This window comes from Papilio machaon, chromosome 3, assembly GCF_912999745.1.
Source record: "Papilio machaon chromosome 3, ilPapMach1.1, whole genome shotgun sequence".
Lineage (NCBI taxonomy): Eukaryota > Metazoa > Arthropoda > Insecta > Lepidoptera > Papilionidae > Papilio > Papilio machaon.
Genome location: NC_059988.1, coordinates 82,276 through 104,180, shown reverse-complemented (window position 1 = coordinate 104,180; position 21,905 = coordinate 82,276). Strand labels below are relative to the sequence as shown.

Below are 21,905 nucleotides of genomic sequence, written 5' to 3'. Positions count from 1 at the left end.
ATATACCTTCGTCGCGAATATTTTGTAGCGTGTACTTCGCACATACAACGTTGAATTGTTGAATTGTCAAATTCAAGTGGCAGCTTGCTCGTTTACCACCTAATAAATAATAAAAAATAAAACAGACCGAATAAACGACTCGCGACGACGATTCAACGTTGTGTGCACACAGAGCGCGCGACGCGATTCTCGTTTCACAACAATACAGTATTAGTTTCAAAGGTTTACGTTGCCTTGTGTGTGTACGAAGCAACAATTATCATAACTTTAAATAGTTAAAAATTTGTAATGTTTGTGTATTATGTACATATTTTATTTACAACATAACTATTCTGTTATATAATAGACTACTACATAACAATAACTTCTACATTTAAATAATATATAATTTTAAAATTGGAATGTTGAATAATTTATACCTTCTGTCAACATTTTTAGTTTACAATTTAATCAATGTTTCGCAACGAGGTCTTAATGCAAAACATTGAAAATTAATATTAACATCTTTATTTATAAAGTACTAGCTGTGCCCGCGACTTCGTCCGTGTGAAATACCATCTCGGGTAGCATTTTTTTTTTAGGCTTATTATTTCACTTAACCGACGTGCTATGCGTTGATGTATGGATGTAGACATAGAGAGAGGTGTGCCAGGACCGCTCAAAATGTAGGTTTTGTCTTTGCCTACCCCTCTGTGTTACGGGCGTGAAGTTATTTGTTGTTGTTGAGGTATTTTACTTAAACTTATAAAAATTACAACAAAACATATTAAACTTACAAAATATTCACATAAACATCTTCCCATACAAACTGTCATCCCCTATTCCGTTTTGTCATATTGCACCCTTGAGGGTAAAACTTTTACAAACTTCAAATGTCATATTTATTTATATCAAATCAGCAGCCTAAAAAATAAATTTCAAGCTTCTAACTGTAAAAATCACGATACTTCCATAAAATTTCCACCCCCACTTTCAGCCTTTTACAACCCTTTTTTTCATGTAAAAAAGTAGCCTTTGTCCTTTCTCAGGCTCTAGACTAAATATTCTTAAGGGCAACAGCAAAACATATTAAACATAAAATATTTTTTATCAAAATCGGACCACCAGGGGCGGAGATTCGCGGTAACACACATAAAAAAAAAATCAGTCGAATTGATAACCTCCTTCTTTTTGAAGTCGGCTAAAAACATTCACCAAAGCTTCACATATTCCAAAATAAAATTTCACCCCTATTGTTATTTAGCACCCTTGTGGCTAATATTTATTTATGTCAAACTAGCTTTTACCCGCGACTCCGTCCGCGCGGAATAAAAAAAAATAGAAAACGGGGTAAAACTTATCCTATGTCCTTTTCCTGGTTCTAAGCTACCTGCCCACCAATTTTCAGTTAAATCGATTCAGGCGTTCTTGAGTTATAAATGGTGTAACTAACACAACTTTCTTTTATATATATAGATTAGCAGCCTTAAAAATAAGTTTCAAGCTTCTACCTGTAAAAATGACTAAGTTTCAACTAAACTTTCAACCCCTTTTTCGCGTTAAAATGTAGCCTATGTCCTTCCTCAGGCTCTAGACTATCTGTGTACAAGATTTCACTTAAATCGGTTCAGTAGTTTTGGCGTGAAAGCGAGACAGACAGACAGACAGACAGAGTTACTTTCGCATTTATAATATTATATTAGTAAGGAAGTAAGGATTGATGCACCCAACGAGCTCATCAAAGGTCAAATAAACCGCTGGTAGACGTGAAGACTCGTCTTGTACTTTATTCATTATATATACACAGAGCTGGGCATTAACTCGTTAATCCGTTAATCGTTAATTAACGAAGTTAACATTTTGCTTAACGGATTAACTTTTAAGTTAACTTCAAAAAGTGTTAACGCTTTTGTAACTTCCGTTAAACTCAACTTCCGTTAATAAAAGTCCGTTAATCGTTAAATTAGAAACTTGGAGACGTGCTGACGACGTGACCAACAGGACAAAATCAAAAGAAGGTTCGAAATAGTATATTTCATTACGAGTATATAAAAGCAAGAGTATGTAATAGCCCACATTCCGAACGCTCTTCGTCCCTGCAATACGCCACTTTTTGAGCAACTGTTTTAAAACACTTTTTACTCATGCTTTTTCTTTATCTTTTCCAAACTCGTGCCTTCTCTTTCCCAACTGTCAAAATAATGTCTATTATAAAGAAAACACCAACCAAGAAGTTACAAAAAAAATCATTGAAGTTTTTATGATTCATGCAAATATTTCTAAAAAGAAGCTCCTAATTTGTTACAATATCAGATTTAATGATTTGATTCAATGAATTAGGTTAGGTTTCATTTTATTTCATTTCATTAAATTTCATTTTCATTTCATATCAATAAAAATAATCTACTGAAGACTTGGCCGTTTGGGCATAGTTCCTTTTGCCTACCCAGAATGGGTGAGAAAACAAAAAAATCTCTGTTTGTATTCTTTTACGGTTGGCGCCATTTTTCAAACATTTTAGTCAGTTGAGTTTATTGTTTTTATTATTCTGTTAAATTGCTTCATTTTTTCGCAACTATATTAAAAATAGTTGTTTAGTACACGTGCGGAACTATCATTAAACTTGTTCCCACTGTCAACCCTCACCTTCGGCTGCGCCTCGGCTCGGGTACACATTTGCCGGACCTCTTTGCAATGACAGGCTTTCCGCACTCGTAATGAAATATACTATAATGCATTCATACTTGTCTCTAATACTAATGTGTTATAGAATGTATAGTCAAATTACTATTTTAAACAAGTGTCGCCACAATAAGTGTGAAATTAGTATGTATAATTTTGGTATGGTTAACTGTTAACGATTAACTTTAACTTGCGTTAAATTTTCGAAAATTTAACGCTTTAACGATTAAAGAAGTTAATTTTTTAATTAACGAATTAACGATTAACGAAGTTAACTTTTCGATTAATTGTGCCCACCTGTGTATATACACTTAGCTTGTCATAGTTGTACTATCTCCCGGAGCTACGCATCCTTTTACATAGATGACATCTCCGCGACGGGGGAGGTACTCTAGTGGAAGGCGGATAAGCTCTCTTTCAGTTTGTCCCCTCCTCTGCTTAAGGTGGGCAACGCATCGACGGTAACAATAAACAATGTAGTGAAAATAAAAGGACCAAGTATAAACAAAATATTTTTTTTATTTCCAATCGAGTGTTTGCTTAACATCCTATTTGTATTTTATTTAATTTAAATAAAACAAGTTAAAATCTATCTTAAAACGAAATGAAACACAAGTTGAGAGCGGCACGAGGTCGGCACGATGTCGGCACGAGGTCGGCACGATGTCGGCACGACGTCGGCACGAGCCGCGCTCCATCAAATACAAGTAGTATTAACAAATATGTACATTTATTTTGTCCGACTTAAACAAGAAACACTTCAACAGCACGACCACATCGCAGCGGCTGGAATGAGATCAGCGACCGAGCGCCATTTGTACACACGTTGTACACACGTTGTACACACTCATGTCTGCAAGACGTCCCTGAAGACACAAAAATATACTTTTTAAGCGATTTTGATAAAATAGTCGTCGCCTATTGGAAAGAAAACGAGTGTTTGTTGCGGAAGTTTACATTTAAACTTTGCCAGAAGATGAGCAGCAGTTTTTGAGTTCATTTAATTTCAATAATTTAATTTCATCAAAAAAAGGTTGGTATCTGCAGAGGTGCGACTGCGCACTCGCACGTGTACTGCGCACTCGCACGTGTACTGCGCCGTGCGACTGCGCACTCGCACGTGTACTGCGCACTCGCACGTGTACTGCGCACTCGCACGTGTACTGCGCCGTGCGACTGCGCACTCGCACGTGTACTGCGCCGTGCGACTGCGCACTCGCACGTGTACTGCGCACTCCCACGTGTACTGCGCCGTGCGACTGCGCACTCGCACGTGTACTGCGCACTCGCACGTGTACTGCGCACTCGCACGTGTACTGCGCACTCGCACGTGTACTGCGCCGTGCGACTGCGCACTCGCACGTGTACTGCGCCGTGCGACTGCGCACTCGCACGTGTACTGCGCACTCGCACGTGTACTGCGCACTCGCACGTGTACTGCGCACTCGCACGTGTACTGCGCCGTGCGACTGCGCACTCGCACGTGTACTGCGCCCCGCAGGATGTCTACTTCAATCTGATTAATTGTATATAACATTCACATCGCATATATTTTATAAAATATAATAAATGTGCTGAGATACACAATAGTGTATACCTTGTTCCCTTACGATACGGAGGGCATGTGACCTTCGCGCGGCGCGGGGGGCGCGACGGGCGCGGGGGGCTCGGGGGGCGCGGCGGACGCGGGGGGCGCGGGGGGCTCGGCCACACACGAGCGCGCCACCGACGCGAACAACCTGCGCAAGCGCACAACCCGGCGTCAGGAGCCGCCGCAATAGCGCAACACGACACGAGTGCGTCCGAATATGTCTCGTATCACAAGTAGAATACAATAAATATGAGTTATTTTGAAAAATTTCATTATTATTGTTATGGACGAACCACGTAAAATAATTAATTTTATACTTTTAAAGAAGAATAATAATATATAAATGAAACGACCGCGAGATGAGCGTCGTCAGCGGAGGGAGGCTGTGGGCTACGCAACAAACTCACTTCTCGATCTCCGGCGCGCAGCGGACGAAGTCGTGCGACCAGAAGTCGTACACCGGGTTCTTGATGAGCTCGATGAAGGTGACGAGCAGACCCCAGGGGTGGGGCCGGTTCACCACCAGCCGCTCCAGCAGCAGCCGCGTCACCTGCTCCCGCACTCCCGCAGCGCCCGCGACCTCGCCCGCAGCAGACCACAGGTGCAGCAGACAGCAGCTGAAGTAGTGCGTGTGGCTGTTGGGGTAGCGCAGCTGGTCTCCCACCGCGTTCAGGAACAGGTAGCTGCAGACGAGCACGGGTCATCTTGAGCGCACCACATCCCCGCCCGGCCGTGGTGCGCTCTCTCGCAATGTCCTTGTCTTAGCGATTAATATTCAATACAAATATCCCGCAATCTCAAATTTTCTTAATTTTTTAACAACCTCGTTACAAAAATAAGCAAAACGAAAAAAAAGTTTAGGGACATTTTTCCACCCGTTTAGTTGCGGCGCGATGTGTCTCAGGAAATACATGAGGTTGAGAAATGATAAATGAAAGGAAATGGTACCGACCGTCCCTCGTGGTCGAAGTCGACGATGAAGCTGTGGAAGATGTCCATGTGCGCCGAGTGCGCCACCGTGCTCAGTGTGGGCGCCAGCCCGCGCGCCCTCAGCGCCGCCACGGCGCGGGCGCCCACGTAGGCCACCACCGCGTTCACCAGCCGCGCCTCGTAGCGCCGCGAAGCGCCCGCGCCCTCGCCCGCGCCCTCGCCCTCGCCCGCCACCTGCCGCCGCAACAAACACATCACTACTGTGTGGGAAACATTCGGGACGCGGGGGGAGCGGGGGGAGCTGCGGGAGGCGCGAGGAGTCACCTGCGGGTCGGTGCGCAGTTCGGTGCGCAGTTCGGTGCGCAGCTCGGTGCACAGTTCGGTGCGCAGCTCGGCCAGGAAGGCGACGGGCGCGCGCGCCTCCAGGTAGGCGTCGAGGTCGCGGCGAAGGCGCGAGGGCGGCAACAGCGCGGAGACGTCGCGGGCGGTGCGCGGCGGCAGCGCGATCTCCGGCAGCAGGTCCACCTTCAGGTTGGGGGTGAAGGGGTCCGGCAGACGCATGGTGCGCGGGAACGCGGACAGGATGAGGTTGCGCATCTGGATGCAGTTGGGCGGGATCTCGTCGCAGAAGACGTAGTAGTGGTCGCAGAGGAACTCGGGGAAGTCGTGCAGCAGCACCAGCAGCACCCGCAGCGTGCCCCGGTACAGCCTGGCCACCGGCGCGCCCAGCTCCGTGTTGCGCAGGAACGGAGCCAGGAACTTGAACAGCTCCGTCAGCAGCGCCGCGTACATTCCCCAGCCCTGTAGTCATTCCCCCGTCATTGTCACACCTGGGGCTGGGACATCACATGTAAAGCGAGCCACGAACAAAGATCACATTCCCGATTGTGTTCATAATTGAATTAAATGTACTACTCTATACGACCTGAGTCACAATGTGTTTTGTTTTAAGTTTAGTTTAGTATGTATGTGAGTGCGGGGACACACTCACTGCCGCCGGACACACTCAATGCATCTCTACAAGTTTGCACATATTATTATTTATGGACTACATTTTGTTACAAAAGTAAAAAAGAATATTAATAACATCCAAGTTTAATAAAATCACAAACAAAAAAATTTTTAATGTTTACTTACAATTTCCTATGTAAAAAAATATAATTTAAAATTGATATTAAGAATGAAAAAAATGACATATTTAACTCAAATATTCAATATTTAATTTACTTTTGATAACATTTTATATTTTACCTTAAAATTAAATAATTTACCAGAAATAGCTTTCGAAAATATCTCTGCTGAAATTTCATCAATCTTTTAAAGGCTAATAAACTAGAAAATAAGCTTAGTAAAAACAAAACTGTTGTATACATCCATTCAGGTCGTCAGGGAGGTGGGGAGGTGGGGAGGTGGTGAGGTGGTGAGGTGGGGAGGTGGGGAGGTGGGGAGGTGGGGAGGTGGGGAGGTGGGGAGGTGGGGAGGTGGGGAGGAGGCTGAGCAGAGAGTGACCTTCTGCTGCGGCGTGAGCGCCAGCAGACGGCTGAGGAAGGCGCGGTGTGCCACCAGGTCGAGCCAGGCGAAGCAGAAGCCGGGCGCCGCCGCGGGACGCACCAGGCGCAGCGCGTGACAGAACGCCGTCAGCACCTGCACAGTGTCACAGTGTCACTATGTCACAGTGCCACAGTGTCAGTGTCACAATGTCACAACGCACACATTTTATCGGGATTTTCATTGACACTGCTGACGTTCTAATTAGCTGCGTTCTTTAAGAACTAGTTTTAAGAGTAGCGCGATGGCGGTCAGGGGGAGAGGCTCACCTGGTAGTTCATGGCTTCCAGCACGGGCTCCGGCACGTTCATGTCGAGGAAGAGCACGAGCAGCAGGCGGTGCGCGGGCAGCGGGTGGAAGTCGCCGCCGGCCTCGTGGTCCTGCAGCAGGCGGGCCGCCAGCACGCCCAGCACCTTGTTGAGCAGGTTCAGCTTGGGCGCGACGCCGGCGGGTCCCGCGGGGCCGGCGGGGGCGGCGGGGTCTGCGGCAGTCTTCACCAGCAGCGCGAGCAGCTTGGCGAAGGCGTCGCAGGTGGCGTAGCAGCGCTCGCGGCCGCCGCCGCCGTCCTGCAGCTGGCGACGCGCGCCGTCGGAGCACAGCTGAGTGGCGATGCGCAGGAAGCGGGTGAGCGTGTCCTCGCACGACAAGATGCCGGCCATGTTCATGCGGTGCACGTACACGCTGAAGTTCTGCGCGAACTCCACGTCCGTGAGCGGACTGAGCAGCATGTTGCGCCATTCCCGCAGCACGCTCTCGGTCTTCTCGCGCAGTCCCGCCGGGTCGTCGCAACAGCGGCTCTGGGACCGGGGTCAAACTTATAGTAAAACCTTCAACTCGACAGTTAGTTATAAAGAGAGGCCTAAATCTCAAACAGAATAAATTCCGCGCAGTCGTCCGGCGACACAAACATTTGTACGATCGAATGACCTTTAAAATGAAACCGACGGTAAAAGTGATCGGTGGCGGAGGAGCCGAACTCACCCGAGCCTGCGCCAGCGCCGCGTGCATGTGCGCCGCGGGGCCCGCCGGCGACCGCTCGCCGGGCTCCTGCTGCACCCGCAGCGCCTCCAGCAGCGCGGCCAGCGCGGGGTGCGCCTGCGCCTGCGCCGCCACTCGCGCCAGCGTCTCCGTGGTGTGGCGGAGGTCGGCCTCGCGCACAGACGGGTTGTGGCGGTCGTCCACCAGGTACAGCTGCACCAGCCGCATGGCGAACCCCACCGCCACCCGGTTGTTGCCCTCCTCCATGAGCCGGGCGAGCGCCAGGTCGTACTGCGGCAGGTCCAGCAGGCGGTTGCGCAGGAGGCAGTCGACGGCGTCCAGGTTGTAGCGCAGGTCGTCGCGCGCGTCCAGCAGCCGCGCGGTGGCGTGCCGGCGCGCCCACGCGGCGCCCCCCGCACCCCCCGCCTCGCCCGCCAGCCGCAGCACGCGCACGTGCAGCTCGCGGTACCCCGCGCCCAGCTCGCCCGCGGCCCCGCCCGGCTCGCCCGCCGCGCTCGGCCCCGCGCCCTCCAGCAGACCCTCCACCGCCTGCGACATCGACACATTCAGTCCCGGCCCGATCTACGGAATGGCGATACTTCTGCGATAGTAACTCATCGTCGTCCTAGTCTTGTCGCAATAAAAGGTGCAGCATTTAATCACCTACTATTAATGACGGCGCGGGTTTAATTTACACGCCGACAGTCGGGCGAAGGAGGGTTACCGATGAAAATCGATCGCTTATCAATAAGTGCTCACCCTTTGTACCAGATTACAGGCGGAGACGATGTCCCGGTTCCTGGTGGCCAGCACGAGGCACTCCAGCAGCGCGTGCACGTTGGTGGCCAGCGCCGGCAACGCGTGCGCCGCCAGCGCGCCCGACAGCGCCTCGCCCGCGCGCACCAGCGCCGCCGCCTCCTCGCCGGCCAGACCCGCCGGGGGGAGCGCCAGGCCCGCAGGGGGGAGCGCCAGGCCCGCAGGGGGGAGCGCCAGGCCCGCCGGGGGGAGCGCCAGGCCCGCCGGGGGGAGCGCCAGGCCCGCCGGGGGGAGCGCCAGGCCCGCAGGGGGCGGAGGCGCCGGGCCCACCGGGGGCGAGTTGGCGGGCGAGGGCCGAGCCGGGTGCGCGGCGGAGTCCCGCGCGGGCGCGAAGCCGGGGATGTTGCGGCCGAACTCCTCGTACACCGCCATCTGCGCCTCCGTCGGTCCTCCCATTCTCAGCCTCACTCTCTCTGCCAGATTTTCGGTTTGATATGTCAACACCATCGGGTCGTAATAGAGTCGGTTTTCCAGCCGAGCCTGTTTTCTAATCTCGTAGTCGTTCATCAGTCGCTTGTCTAGTTCGGGAAGGGCCTTCTCGACGGCGGTTTTCTGAATGTAGGCGCACGCCAGCTCCATGTTCTCCGTGGCCAGCACCGCCGCCGCGCTCTCGATTATGTTCTGTAAAGCATCGTGTTATGTTATCGAACAAAGACATGATAATTGTGAGACGAAATCTTTAAGTGAAGTCGACCGCGAATGCACCACGTCGGCCACTCCATTAACTGGTGCAGAAGTGCCTCTATATTTATTTCCACGACGATCTCAATATGGAATAATACGGAACTAGGTTAATAATAGAAGAGGCTCGTCATCGCTGTCGGGCGACGACATTACGAAATAGAGAACATAGGTAATAATTAGCGGAAAGGAGGAGGTCTCACCTGGTGTGTGGGGTGTGTGGGGGGTGTGGGGGGTGCGGGGGGTGCGGGCAGCAGCGCGCCGAGGAAGGCCGCCTTGAGGTTGGCGGCGATGGTGGCGGCGAGCTGGTCGCGGCAAGTGATCATGGCCATGGCGGCGGTGAGACTGCGCATCATGTGGTGCGCGGCGCAGCGCAAGCGCGCCTCGTCCGGCTCCAGCGCGAAGTCCTTGCGGACGACGTGCTCGCAGGCGGTCAGCGCGTAGCTGATGGCGCGGTCCACCACCGGGTGGATCCACTCCTGTATGGATCTCTCGACGGCCGGTCTGACGAACTGCTTCAAGTGCGGGTAGTTTTGAAATAAAATTATATGAGGATTGAAGGAAATTTTTTGTCCGAATGCAGTTGTCGAAGTGACGTTTACATCCATGTAACTAAACCGAGGCTCCGGTAGTTCGAGCGCGTCGGGGCAGGGCGCCGCCGGCGCTGCGGGCGCTGCGGGCGCCGCCGGCGCGGGCAACGCTTGCGGAGCGGCGCGGCTCGCGGCGACCTCGCCGGGCTCCGCACTCGTCTTCGGCTGCGAAAGCTGGAGCTCTATAAGTTTTTGGTTTTCCGAGTCCTTCAAGTATAACGTCGGTTTCAACTCTGATAGTTCTAAACCCAGATTTTTACACAGCACTTCTACTTCGAATTTTAGGTTCAACTTGAGATCGGGTTCCTGGTTGAGTTCGGCGAGGACGTTCATCAATCCCATGGTCCACGGGTTCGGCGGCCTGAATATGACACTCTTGGCGCACGCCTCGAGGATCTTGGCGACGAAGGGCACGACGTAGAGCAGCTCCTGCTGACCCTTGTGGTACGCCTCCAGCAGCAGCGCCTTGAGGTCGATGTCGCGGTGCAGCAAGGGAACGTTGCGCGCGAGAGTCAGCATGCCCAGCCAGTGGCCGAGGTTCTTCAGGAGCGAGCGGTCGCTAAAGTTGGCGATACTTTTATCGGAACGCAACAACACTTTTATGTTTCGATAGGTCTCCATTATCGCCAATCTGTTCACCTCCCGGGCTTTCAAGACGTCGAGAAAATTGGAGTACAGGGCGTGGAAATTGAATTCGAGGGACGCCCGCTTCATGACGACGTACTGCGCGAGCCAGGGATAGTGCTCCTCGGTCAGGATCTCCTTGAGCTCCTCGCACTTGGTCTTCAGGTTGAGCTGGCTGAGGTTGTTGAAGATGAAGGCGGTCTTGTCCTGCACGTGGCGCGGGGGCGCGGCCGGACCCGCCTCGCGCTCCGTCGCCGTCAGCAGCGTGTCGATGTTGGTGGCGCTGGCGATGGAGGGCCGCCCGCCCGCGCCCCCCAGCGCCGCGGCCACCGCAGCCGCCGCCATCGCCCTGCACATATACGTCACAACCTTATCGTACCGGTGAGGACAACTCGGCACGACGCACAACCTGCCATCTCAAGCAATGGCCATTTACAACAACAAGGACAAGGATCTTGTGAAAGTCGGTCAACTAACAATGTCATAATATTAGGTCCTTACATATGAAATTGGCGTTTTGTATGGGAGGAACAAAAAGTCGAATATTTTTTAATATAATATATTTAATTAATCAAAGTATGAACCATTATTTTCTATGCACTTTTGCCATCTCATAGGTAGTTCATTGATCCCTTTACTAAAAAAACCAGTCGGACGGGAATCAATAAAATCTTTGAAGGCGATTTGGACTGCCCCATCGGAGTTGAATTTTTTCCCTTGCAAGAAGTTATCCAAATTTCGAAAAAAATGGTAATCTGTTGGAGCAAGGTCCGGGGAGTACGGAGGATGTCTTAGACTTTCCAATTGAAGCTCTTCTAATTTAGTAGCCGTCTGTTGCGCAGTGTGTGGTCTAGCGTTGTCGTGAAGCAGCAGTGGCGTGGAGCGATGGACCAGCCTAGGTTGTTTAGCCGCTAGCTTTTCCATCATGGCTTGCAATTGCTGACAATAGACATCAGCCGTAATAGTCTGGCCAGATTTGAGAAAACTGTAATGAACAATACCGGCACTAGCCCACCAAACGCTTACAAGTAACTTTTTTGGGGTTAATTTTCGTTTGGGACAGGATTTGGCTGGCTGGCCAGGATCCAACCATTGCGCTGAGCGCTTCCGATTATCGTAAAGAACCCATTTTTCATCACAGGTAATGATTCGGTTTAAAATACCTTCATTATTGTGCCGGTTTAGTAATGTAACGCAACAGTCGACGCGCGTTTGCCGGTTTGCTTCAGTCAATTCGTGAGGTACCCACCTTTCAAGCTTTTTAATCTTCCCAATTTGCTTTAAGTGAATTAAAACAGTTTTATCACTAACATCGCAGCCTGCAGCTAACTCGGACGTGGTTTGCGATGGATCCGCTTCCACAATAGCCTTCAACTCTTCATTATCAACTTGAGTCTCAGGCCGTCCACGGGGCTTGTTCTGCAGATCGAAATTTCCAGAACGAAAACGTTGGAACCAAAAACGAACTGTGTTTTCTTTTGCAACACGACCGCCATACACATCATTCACCCTTCGAGTCGTTTCCGCAGCACTAATGCCACGGCGGAACTCGTACTCGTAAATAATGCGATATTTTAAGTTTTCCATTTTGTAAAATGAGTGACGCAAACAGAAAAAAACAGAAGAAAAAAAACAAATGAATGACGGTCATCGAACCACAAATACATGAGTCTATAGCTGTACAAATTTGAATTTGGAATTCCTTACCAAAGAGGAGAAATTCGTGATTAAAGTGGCCAGTACGAAAAACGCCAATTTCATATGTAAGGACCTAATATAATGACCAATGAGGGAGAACGGTTTAATTAATAGTAAGGAATTACTACAAGCACTCAGGTCATAAGTTGTGATAAATACCATATAGATAAATAGCATGATGAGCATACCTGGCAGGGGGCGCGACGGGGGGCGCGGCGGGGGGCGCGGCGGGGGGCTCGCGGCCCTGCAGCCCGTACTCCACGTACTCGACCAGGTGCGGAGGAAAGTCTCCGAAGTGCGGAATGGCGCGGACGTGCTCGCAGTACTTGTGGTACTCCTTGAGACGCGCCTTGAACCTGTCCAAGGCGGTGATGCCGAAGTAGTACATCTTGGAGCCCTCCGGCTTGCGCAGCGCGTCCAGCACGAAGCGCAAGGCCAGGCCCAGCGACACATACGTCGGCACCAGGCCCCTGTCGATGATGCCGCCGAACAGCTGCGCGGTTATGTGAAGCTCTTTATCGGGGTATTCGGGGAAGAACTTGTATTCCTCGAACAGGTTTCGGAGCATGCACGAAAACACTTCCCGCTCTCTTTTATTCGGCGACTCTTGAAACTTCTTGAGCATTTCCAGCACCTCGTCTATGGAGAGGGACGGATGGGGCGGATGATTGTATATCCGTTGGAAGTAGCCGTTCGCTTCATCTTCGACTTTCTTCGAAACGCTAAGCATTATTTCGGGCAAATTGATCTGATCCGGCGACCGAAACTTGTCCACCGTCGGGACTTGGGCCATTCGCGTCAGTGCGGCCATATTGGGGACGTTGGGGTTGTGCGGAAGCGCCATCATCGGATAAGGGCTGTTGGGCCCCGGCCCTAACGGCCGCGAGGGCGATCCCGGCGAGGGCGCGACCGGCCCCAGGGCGCCGGTCATGCCGAATGCGGTGTCCGTCGGCATGCCCAATGTCATACCGGCGACACCGGTACTGAGGGTCGCCACGGAGTCGACATGGGGGGCGAACAGCTGGCCCCCTTGACCGGCGGGGTGGAAGGGGCGGGCCAGCGCCGGCAGGGTCTGGCGCGCCTTCGCCACGAGCCAGGCCTGGCAGTGCGCGGCCACGCCGTAGATGGCGTCCTGCAGGTCGGGGGCGACGCCGGGCGCGCACAGCTGCAGACACGTCAGCATCGTGCCCACGGTCTCGGCCGAGGGCAGCGCCGCTTTGGGCGGCTGCTCCTCGGCCCCGTTGCCCGCGACCGGGGGACATCTTCTCTGTAAAAACTTCACCATTGCGGATATAAAAATTTCACCGTGGTCTCTGATTTTGTCCGTCAACCACTTGTCCAGCTTGAGGTATTCCCGGCGCGAGGCGAGGCACGCCAGGTCGATGACGAAGGGTAAGGATTGCACGTTCAGCAGCACCGACAACGCCTTCAGGTCCTGCGCGACGTCCAAGATCCTGGACAACCTGGACTGGTCGCAGTCGCCGCGGATGTACCATTCGGTCATCGCGTGCATTATTATGGGCTTAATGTTCGGGTTTTGTGAATGCCACGCTCGTTGCAATATCACACCGGCGTTTGGATGATTGCCCAAGAATATAGGTATCAGAGTAGACAATAATTCTTGTCGAAAGCCCGTTATTGGCGCATTTATTTGAATCAAGACGAGCATTAAGACGTCGGGGCAATGCAGCAGAGGGAAGTTGAAGAGGTCGTGCACCTGCAGGTAGTGCCCGCGGTCCGCGGCGTGCAGCAGCAGCTCCACCAGGTACAGGCAGCGCCACGTCGCCACCTCCTTGTTGTCGGCCTCCGGCGGCGACTTCAGAACGTCCACGGACACCGGGTGGAATGGATAGTCGGCGAGGCTAAATACGTCGGGGTGTTTCAAGATATTACCTATCAAACTCATCTGGCCTTCGAGATTGGTCCACCTCCGGCACAGGTATTCTACTGGGAATATATTGGACGGGTAACCTGCACTTTGCAGTCCCAAGCGCAGAATTGAGAACAAAAGGCTCAAGCCCTGTCTGTCCGGAACGATGAATTCCGGTTGGTCGAGTTGAAGTATGACTTCCTTCCAATTTAAATTAGAGGCGAGTTCTTTGAGCGTGAGCACGAAGACGTCTGCGTTCCAGCAGTCCGCGGGTCCGGGGGCCGCGGTCTCCCTCTGGCCTTCGTGATTCCTCCAGAAGTTTCCCGGCGTCTGTATCTGCGGCGCGTCCGTCACCGTCGTATGGTAGCGCACCATCATACAGATGATTCGAGCGACGTCGGTCGCGGTGGGCTCTCGCCCGCCAAAGTTCAACATGTTGTTCTTGCAGTCCTCAAGGGTAACGGTAAAACTGTAACCGATGTCCTTGATGACCTCTGCCAGAGGGGCGTCGCGCAGGGCGGCCGCCATGGCCTCGGCAGAGCTCATCGTCATCGGTGGACTCTGGGTGTCTTCCGGATACAGCAACGGTGTTAATATGAGGGGCACTTTTTCTCTGGGATATTCGACCCGTAAATGTTTTACAACAAACTCTCTTGAAACAGGATCAAGGTGAAAGTCGTCATAAGCGAGGCTTGAGAGGCGACTTTGCAAAATTTTACGGCTGCTTTCAAGATCGTCCGCGCGCTCAACCATGCTCTGAAAATAATATTATAATACAAGCTTTGAATTAAAAAACAAATTTAATAAGTAACCTTCCAGACTATGTTCTATATGTATACCAAATTGTCATTTAGAAAGAAAATAAAGGTAGATTTGCGATCATGACTATGGACTGAAATTCTTAAATGTCTCCTTAACTTTGTTGAAAGTGTTAAAGTGTTTTAGTCCACCATAATCCTAGGTTAGCAAGTACATGGGTTAATTAACCAGAAGATAACTATTGGCTAAGTTATCACTTGTATGTACTCTTTCCGCTGTTATTTTAAGATAATTTTTAAGCTGTTGTGTATGTAGATAAAATAAATAAATAAATAAGATTTATATGTTAAGTAGTACCTACCTTATGTACTTGTGTTAGCATTTGCCAACTAAGGGACAAAGGCGAGGCGGGGGCGGGCGCCCCGCCCATACGGCTGCATGTTAGCCGCTGACCCGCTGCCAACAACTATATGATCAAATCATCTGTTAAATAAAAAATATACATATGTTATAAAATAATTGTGATCTAACACTGCTTTTCATATATTAAGTGTAATAGATATTACCAAAAGTATACCACAAATTGAGTTAGCTTCGTTGATAATTTTGCATAGTAACTAAAAATGTTTCATAGTAATTATACAGAGGTAGATGCTAGCATTTATGCAACAGATGTTATCATCTGTTGCATAAATTGTCCGGCTCATCTGGTGAAATACCACAACACAGAAGACAGTCATTAAGTGGAAAGCAATTCCACATTTCATCAGATTAATGCAGTGGTAGGGGCCTAATTTAAATCCTCTTTCCCCTTTCCCCACCCTCTTCTTATAATGAAAATAAAAAAAACGAATGAGAATTGGATAGAGCTTTGACTCACAGAAAGAGAATATTTTCCCTTTCTATGCAACCCCTCCTCTGTTAATTTAAGATAGACAGTGCACCTACAAATACAGATATCTATGGCCAGGGGTTGTTTTACTATTTTGGCTAATTAAAGTGGCCGCTTACTCATTTGCCACCTAATAAAATAAAATAAATAAATATAGGAAAAACTTTAGTTTTGAAGCACTCTATAAACAGATTGTTGCTACAAGTGAGAGCCAACAAGCTGTTTACATATCAATGGCAGCAAAGAACAAAAAGTCAACTACATTTTTGCAAGTTACTTTTTTTTTTTTTTTTACATATTTGAATCTAAAATTGTTAAATTTATATTAATTATTTAATTGCAATTTGCATCTGCGTCAAATGACATAAACAAATTAAACATTCTCAGTAGATAAAGACATCTGATATTTTTCTGATAAAACTATATAATATCAATTAATGACTATCACTATTTTATTTGAAATTGAAAATTGATCAACAATTCCCAATTTAAACAAGGCAGCTATTAATTTGTAGAAGTAATTGCATTTCCACATTAAAACAGTCTCCTGGAAACTAGTGATTTTATAGATATCCTATTGCCCCTTCCATCATTTTCAAACAAAGAAAGAAAGGTAAAGGTATGTAGTGAACTTGGCAATGTAGGATATGTATGGGGAAAGGGAATTTCCCTTTTTATTTACATTCTCTCCTAACTTCAACAAAGGTAGGCAATATATCTGCAAACCTTTTAACATACTGCAGTTACCTGTTCACCAGTCACTTTGCTATTTTAGCTACGTCAACTAACTCACTTGCTTCCTTTTCTTTTATAAAACCAATCAACAATTTTGTTAAAATTTTATATTATAACTTTTATCTCATGAGTTGGCAAACGAGCGAGCAGGCACGTGAATTCGCCTAAAAAGTGAAGCGACATAGACATCCGCAATTGCAGATGCGTTGCCTACATTTAATGAATGGAGAAAGGGTCTCACAAAACAATTTCCCATTCCTATGCATCGCCTACTTCGACAAATCCATTTCCCCTACCCATACTTTCCATATAAGAAAAAGGTGGGAAGGCAAAGAGGACTAAGATTAGAGCTCCGGCACTACAATCATCAGACGAAACGCGGAATTTCTCCACTCCACGCCTGATAACTTTTAACAACTACCAATCTTGGCTGTTCGTACAATACAAACATGAGAAATAAGTGTGCTTTAAAACTTAATGTCTCCTCTAAAAAAAATATACGACGGTAGGTAGCTAGAAATTTCCAAGGGAAATAAGTCAAAGTCCCGTGCAAAATCTGATTGAAACTTATTTGATACCATGCAACTGTTGTCGTACTGTACCTTTTATGCCTCGATAAAATAATCACTAAAGACGGAAACGGCATACACTGCACACGACGATCGTGGCTACCTAATACTTCAAAGTATCACTTTTTGTCTGTTAATACAAATCAAACCAGGTGTGACCAACACTAAGTCATTATGTTATTCCACAATATGCCTCAAATAAAACCAAAATTACATGCAACCTACACGAAATGTTTTTTGCACAGTTTTGTTACTCGGTGTACATAGGTATGCTTGTCTGAAAACACTTCACAGAGCCACTGAACAATTAACATTTTTCTACGGCTCGTATTTCACAACAAAACAAAATTTGATTTCATGATTTTACAAATAAAGGATAAAGTATTGAAATAAAAAATAAGCTGTAAACCGCTGAGAACTAGACAGACGCCATTACACAATGACAAAATGAAATTTGGCTGTGCTGTGCTGTGGCTGTGGCTAAGGTACTGACCTGTATAGATATGGACAGGGCGCTGCATGAAGTTTGGAAATGAAATAACAGATTATGTCGTTTCAATTTAAACGTGCCTGTTAGTATTACTATTGACAGTTTATTCTATCTATTTAAGTTCAATTCCTCACCACCGCCACCAAACGGCCCGTCAGCGCCATAATGCTGAAAATTAAATAGGCACAAAATGCTATGGTTTTTAGCCTATCCATGTATATAGATCAGACTTTTGCTCACCGAGGCAGAGCCAGAAATCTTAATCTCTGACTCGAATAGACTCTTTACGTTGTAAAATTACAAGTATATTATTCTTCATCTGAGTAAAATTAATAGTATATTAAGACATGCCGGGAGGCTAAAGTTTCCAGTTATTTTTCATTCCGTAATGATTCATTACTTTTATAGTATATCGAAAAACGTTAAAACGACAGACTTGTATGAAACACTCGATTTAGTTCAGAGGTAATATATATGTATGGAAGTATTATTATATTCAGTGTATACTGATACCATTTTTAAAAAATGCACATGACTTTGCGTAAAAACAAATATAAAATGCCATGTATCCTATATTTTAATTATAACATAAAAAACATTTTAGCAACAAACGCACGATATTTGAGATCAAATATATTTAAGAATCTTAGTTACTAACTGGACGTGAACTAAAGACCGAGGCAACGCTTTATCCACCCCCACCCAGTGGCCATAATTCAAACAAAATTATGATAGCTCACTAGCGCCCTCCAACAATGTTGAAAAAGTGTCACGAGATTTCATTCGTACCGTAGCTGTCATGTCAATGTTTTTCTTTCACGGAATTTTATATGTTCTTTCCTTTCATCTTGTTTCATACACTCTTTGATATCCATGTAGGTTTTACAGTATTTTCTTTTATCTCTTTGTTTTCTGACAGACCCAACCGATAGCAGCGCCTCTCTCACTGTACTAGTGCAGCGCATCCTTTTATGACAATACTTGGTCCTAGCATGTAACATTTGATAAAATTGAAAAAACTCTCTCTGTTGTGAAATAAAATTTAAATATTAAAATGCAATACATGATATGAAGATATTATAGTCTATACCAGGATATATGGCCCGATGCCCGTAAATTTTTCAAGTCACCATTTTTATTATTTGAGGACATCTATCGGCCAACTCTATAAGCCATATCGTGTTGTCATCTTTGCTTCTGCAAAAATGAAACGGCCAGCTAGTATTATGAAACGACAAAGTAAAATCTCATTAAAAAGTGGAAAGATTTATTCGATAGAAAATATTATAAAAGTGACACTCCAAATCATTAACGACAATAAGAGAAGGTCGCGGGTTGCAGGTTGCGGTCTACAGACGAGCTTGGATCCAGCCGGCGAAGGAAGTGACGCGCGCGAAGCCCGCAGGCAGGCCCGCTTGACAGCCGCGGCTCGACCCGAACGACACCACGCCGATCTGCATACAGAGATGAATATTACACATTACACATTACACATTACTACACGCACTACTCGTCGCTACTCTGCTGAAGCAGAAGCAGGAAAGTCCAACGGTGGTCCTGGACCCGTAATAGCGTGCACTACTCCAAAGCCGATAGTATGGTGTATACGAGCATACCAGGACGCGTCGTCCGGTGTCGTTGATGGTGAGGGGGCCGCCGGAGTCCCCGCTGCAAGTGCTCCTGCCCGTCCCACTGGTGCAGAGCGTGGAGGCGATCACCGTGCCGGAGCCATACGAACGCTGGCACGCCGCGTTCGTGATCACTTGCAGCGACGCGTGGCTCAGCACCTGGCCTTGTGTGATCCCCGCCGCTGGGCAATATGACGGCAATATCATAGCATGGCGTTGAAATAAAAGTAAAATGTGGAAGCAATTCCGCGTTTCGTCTGATAAGGCTTAATTTTGTTTCTCTTCCCCATTCAACGATTTTTTTTTTTGGAAGGGGAAGTGGATTTATCAGGGGAGGAGACGCATAGAAAGGGGAATTTTTTTTCTGTGCGTTCCTCCTTTGTCGATTAAAGATAGGCAACGCACAGTAGACGGTGGTCACTTTGCTATTTTGGCGAATTTAGTTGGCCGCTTGCTCGTTTGCCATCTTATACTCGTACTAAAAAAATATTGCATGCTACCATTAATGTATAAGATGTAATTCGTTTTAAAAAATCAATACTCTCACTTTTGAGATGTATCTCTATACATACTACGTATCGAATGGCTCCTTCGACTTTAAAATCAACTAGGTTTGACCGATTACGAAGTGGACTTATGGAGAAGGCTTGAGCTACTGGTAGTCACTATAGACACAACATAAAAGTTAGTGATGGATACGAACAGCCAGATGTAAGACCTCCGGCGTCGCACTTCATCCGCATCGCACTTCATCCGCATCGCTCACGGTGCAGCCGCTCATAGATACTCACCGTCGCTAGTCTTCCCAAAACCGGCGGCCTGCGCGAACGTGCCCACGAAGTCATTGCTGAGCAGAGACGCCGTAGGCAAAGACACCGGCGCTATGTGGTCTGATGATACAAAACTTATTTTGTTAGAGCAATTGCAAATTATGAAACAGAAAACTTAGTGTTAGACAGAAGATATGCCGCAAAAAAGACACAAAACTATGGATCATCAATAATGTGAAAGGTATCTTGGGTTGCGGCTGATGGATTTAATTTCACTTACAGTCAAATATTCGCGGCTACATTCATAAATTCATCCTTTACAATTTCTGAATTGATGCGCGCATATTTCGTCGCATTATACTACTTATTATTATATTATTATACACTCTATTAGTAAGTAAAAAAAAGATGCGCTCTGTAAATATTGTACATTACTATGTATTATATTATACACTATACTCACTATATTTACGCAGCGCATCATTTTTTTTATCCATAGCTTAAGAAAAAGAGAGAAAACGAATTAGAAAATTGACTCACTATTAAACTCTACTCTGCCAATAGCGATGATAGCGACATCATTGTGCAAGGTGGCGGGCCGGTAGCTCTCGTGGGTCCGCACGTTGCTTGTAACGACCCTCGTGCCGCCGGAAAACAATCTAGTGGAGCCCAGAACGACTGTGAACTGTCTAGCTTGGTTGCGGCCGTCAAACCAACAATGCGCTGCAGTCACCAAGCGGGTGTTGGATAGTAACGATGATCCACAAACCGATGTGCCGCCGGACGATAAAGATATCAGTAGACCACCCTGTACAAACATAAGAAATTAATCTTACTGATATTATAAATGCGAAAGTTCAGATGTATGAATGGATGGATGTATGTTAGAAGATATCTCCAGAACGACTGAATGGATCTCGATTAAATTTGGGATGTAGGATATAATCTGGAAGAACACATAGGCTACTGATAAAATTTTCTTAAATTTTTAATATTAATAAATTAAATATAATTAATTTTTTTTATATTCGTTACTAAAATACGGCTAGTATTTTAATAACTGTTGTAACAAGCTATTTTTTTTGTTTCGTCGCTGGATTAATAACTTCGTCATTTCTCATCTTTATTCAAATCCATCACAATCCTTTATCAATAAGCAAATTGTGCAGGAGGTATAGTGAAAGATTTTCGGCAGGGATGATGTTACTTTAAGGTTCACCTAGTTAACGGCGCTCTGTGAATAAATTACTATTTCAGCGTTAGTAAACCAGATAGTCAAATTTTTTTTTTCGATTTTGATAAGTGACGATATTGGAATAAATATGCGATTTTACAATGCTAATGCGCATGTGAGTAAAGTACCCGGAATAAAACCCAATTTCGATGCGGCTTTTTCTAATTCACGCATGCTTGCGTACAGCAAGAATAATTCAACTAACATTTAGTGTATATTTATTATACTCTCGGTTCATGTTAACTGCGCTTTTTAGTGTACTAATTTGAACAACTCACGAGATGCGGGTATGCGCCCAGCGCGGCGGGGGAGCCGCCGACAATTCTGACTCCGTCAAAGTCTAACGCGGTCTCTGTTCGTCTGATTGCCTCTGCTAGGGGAATGCCGACGCTCCGATGGTAATCAACTTGTATAGACTCTTCAGCCACTACTGCGGAAAGCAGACAGGACAATATTAACAACTTCATGATTACTTTGAAACTGGCCGCCCTACGGTTCTTCATCACCATATATGGAAACCCAGTATCTTATCATATTGATGTCCAGGATATTATGAAATCGATTATAGGTTTATCTAGATCTCATTAGGTAATTCATCCTTCAAAGTAATTAGGTCAAAGATAAATTTTGTAATTAACGACCTAGAAATTATTTCACCTCGAGATAATATGTATATAATAATAATGTTTATTTAAATCAGACTACAAAGATTCATATTGCTTGCTATTCTAGAATTAGTATTGGATTATAAACTTAAACAACAATTAAATCTTTGTACTGGATGACTTTGAAAACAATAGGATGTGATGGGTAAATTAAATAGAAGCCTAGCCTAGTATAG

At 46.9% G+C, this 21,905-nt stretch overlaps 2 protein-coding genes across 2 annotated transcripts; both read right to left on the bottom strand.

The window, feature by feature from the left end:
- Nucleotides 1-3,458: 3,458 nt before the first annotated feature.
- On the bottom strand, nt 3,459-17,413 carry LOC106716278 (CCR4-NOT transcription complex subunit 1-like). The gene is made up of 15 exons (XM_045686495.1): nt 16,976-17,413; nt 15,108-15,229; nt 12,306-14,743; nt 11,559-11,582; nt 9,409-10,768; nt 8,468-9,145; nt 7,712-8,257; nt 7,000-7,527; nt 6,692-6,826; nt 5,536-5,983; nt 5,205-5,376; nt 4,660-4,935; nt 4,277-4,400; nt 3,737-4,177; nt 3,459-3,527 (listed from the first exon to the last, which is right to left on the bottom strand). Exons 2-15 carry the CDS (start codon nt 15,174-15,176, stop codon nt 3,459-3,461), a joined length of 7,308 nt encoding a protein of 2,435 aa, XP_045542451.1. The 5' UTR covers nt 15,177-15,229; nt 16,976-17,413.
- A 1,269-nt stretch (nt 17,414-18,682) lies between these two features.
- On the bottom strand, nt 18,683-21,565 carry LOC106716279 (collagenase). Its single transcript, XM_014509763.2, has 5 exons — nt 21,343-21,565; nt 20,371-20,638; nt 19,852-19,950; nt 19,049-19,242; nt 18,683-18,886 (listed from the first exon to the last, which is right to left on the bottom strand). The coding sequence occupies exons 1-5, from the start codon at nt 21,529-21,531 to the stop codon at nt 18,782-18,784; spliced, it is 855 nt and encodes a 284-aa protein (XP_014365249.1). The 5' UTR covers nt 21,532-21,565; the 3' UTR covers nt 18,683-18,781.
- Nucleotides 21,566-21,905: the final 340 nt, after the last annotated feature.

Excerpts from the sequence above, each read along its gene's own strand:
- LOC106716278 (XM_045686495.1), bottom strand. The coding sequence starts at position 15,176 with ATGGGCGGGGCGCCCGCCCCCGCCTCGCCTTTGTCCCTTAGTTGGCAA. Across the intron at positions 10,769-11,558 it reads TTTAAACCGAATCATTACCT|GGCGATGGCGGCGGCTGCGG; the intron begins GTGATGAAAAAT and ends GTATATGTGCAG. Across the intron at positions 3,528-3,736 it reads AGTACACGTGCGAGTGCGCA|GGACGTCTTGCAGACATGAG; the intron begins GTACACGTGCGA and ends TTGTGTCTTCAG.
- LOC106716279 (XM_014509763.2), bottom strand. The coding sequence starts at position 21,531 with ATGAAGTTGTTAATATTGTCCTGTCTGCTTTCCGCAGTAGTGGCTGAA. Across the intron at positions 19,243-19,851 it reads TTTTGGGAAGACTAGCGACG|CGGCGGGGATCACACAAGGC; the intron begins GTGAGTATCTAT and ends CATATTGCCCAG. Across the intron at positions 18,887-19,048 it reads ACACCGGACGACGCGTCCTG|ATCGGCGTGGTGTCGTTCGG; the intron begins GTATGCTCGTAT and ends CTCTGTATGCAG.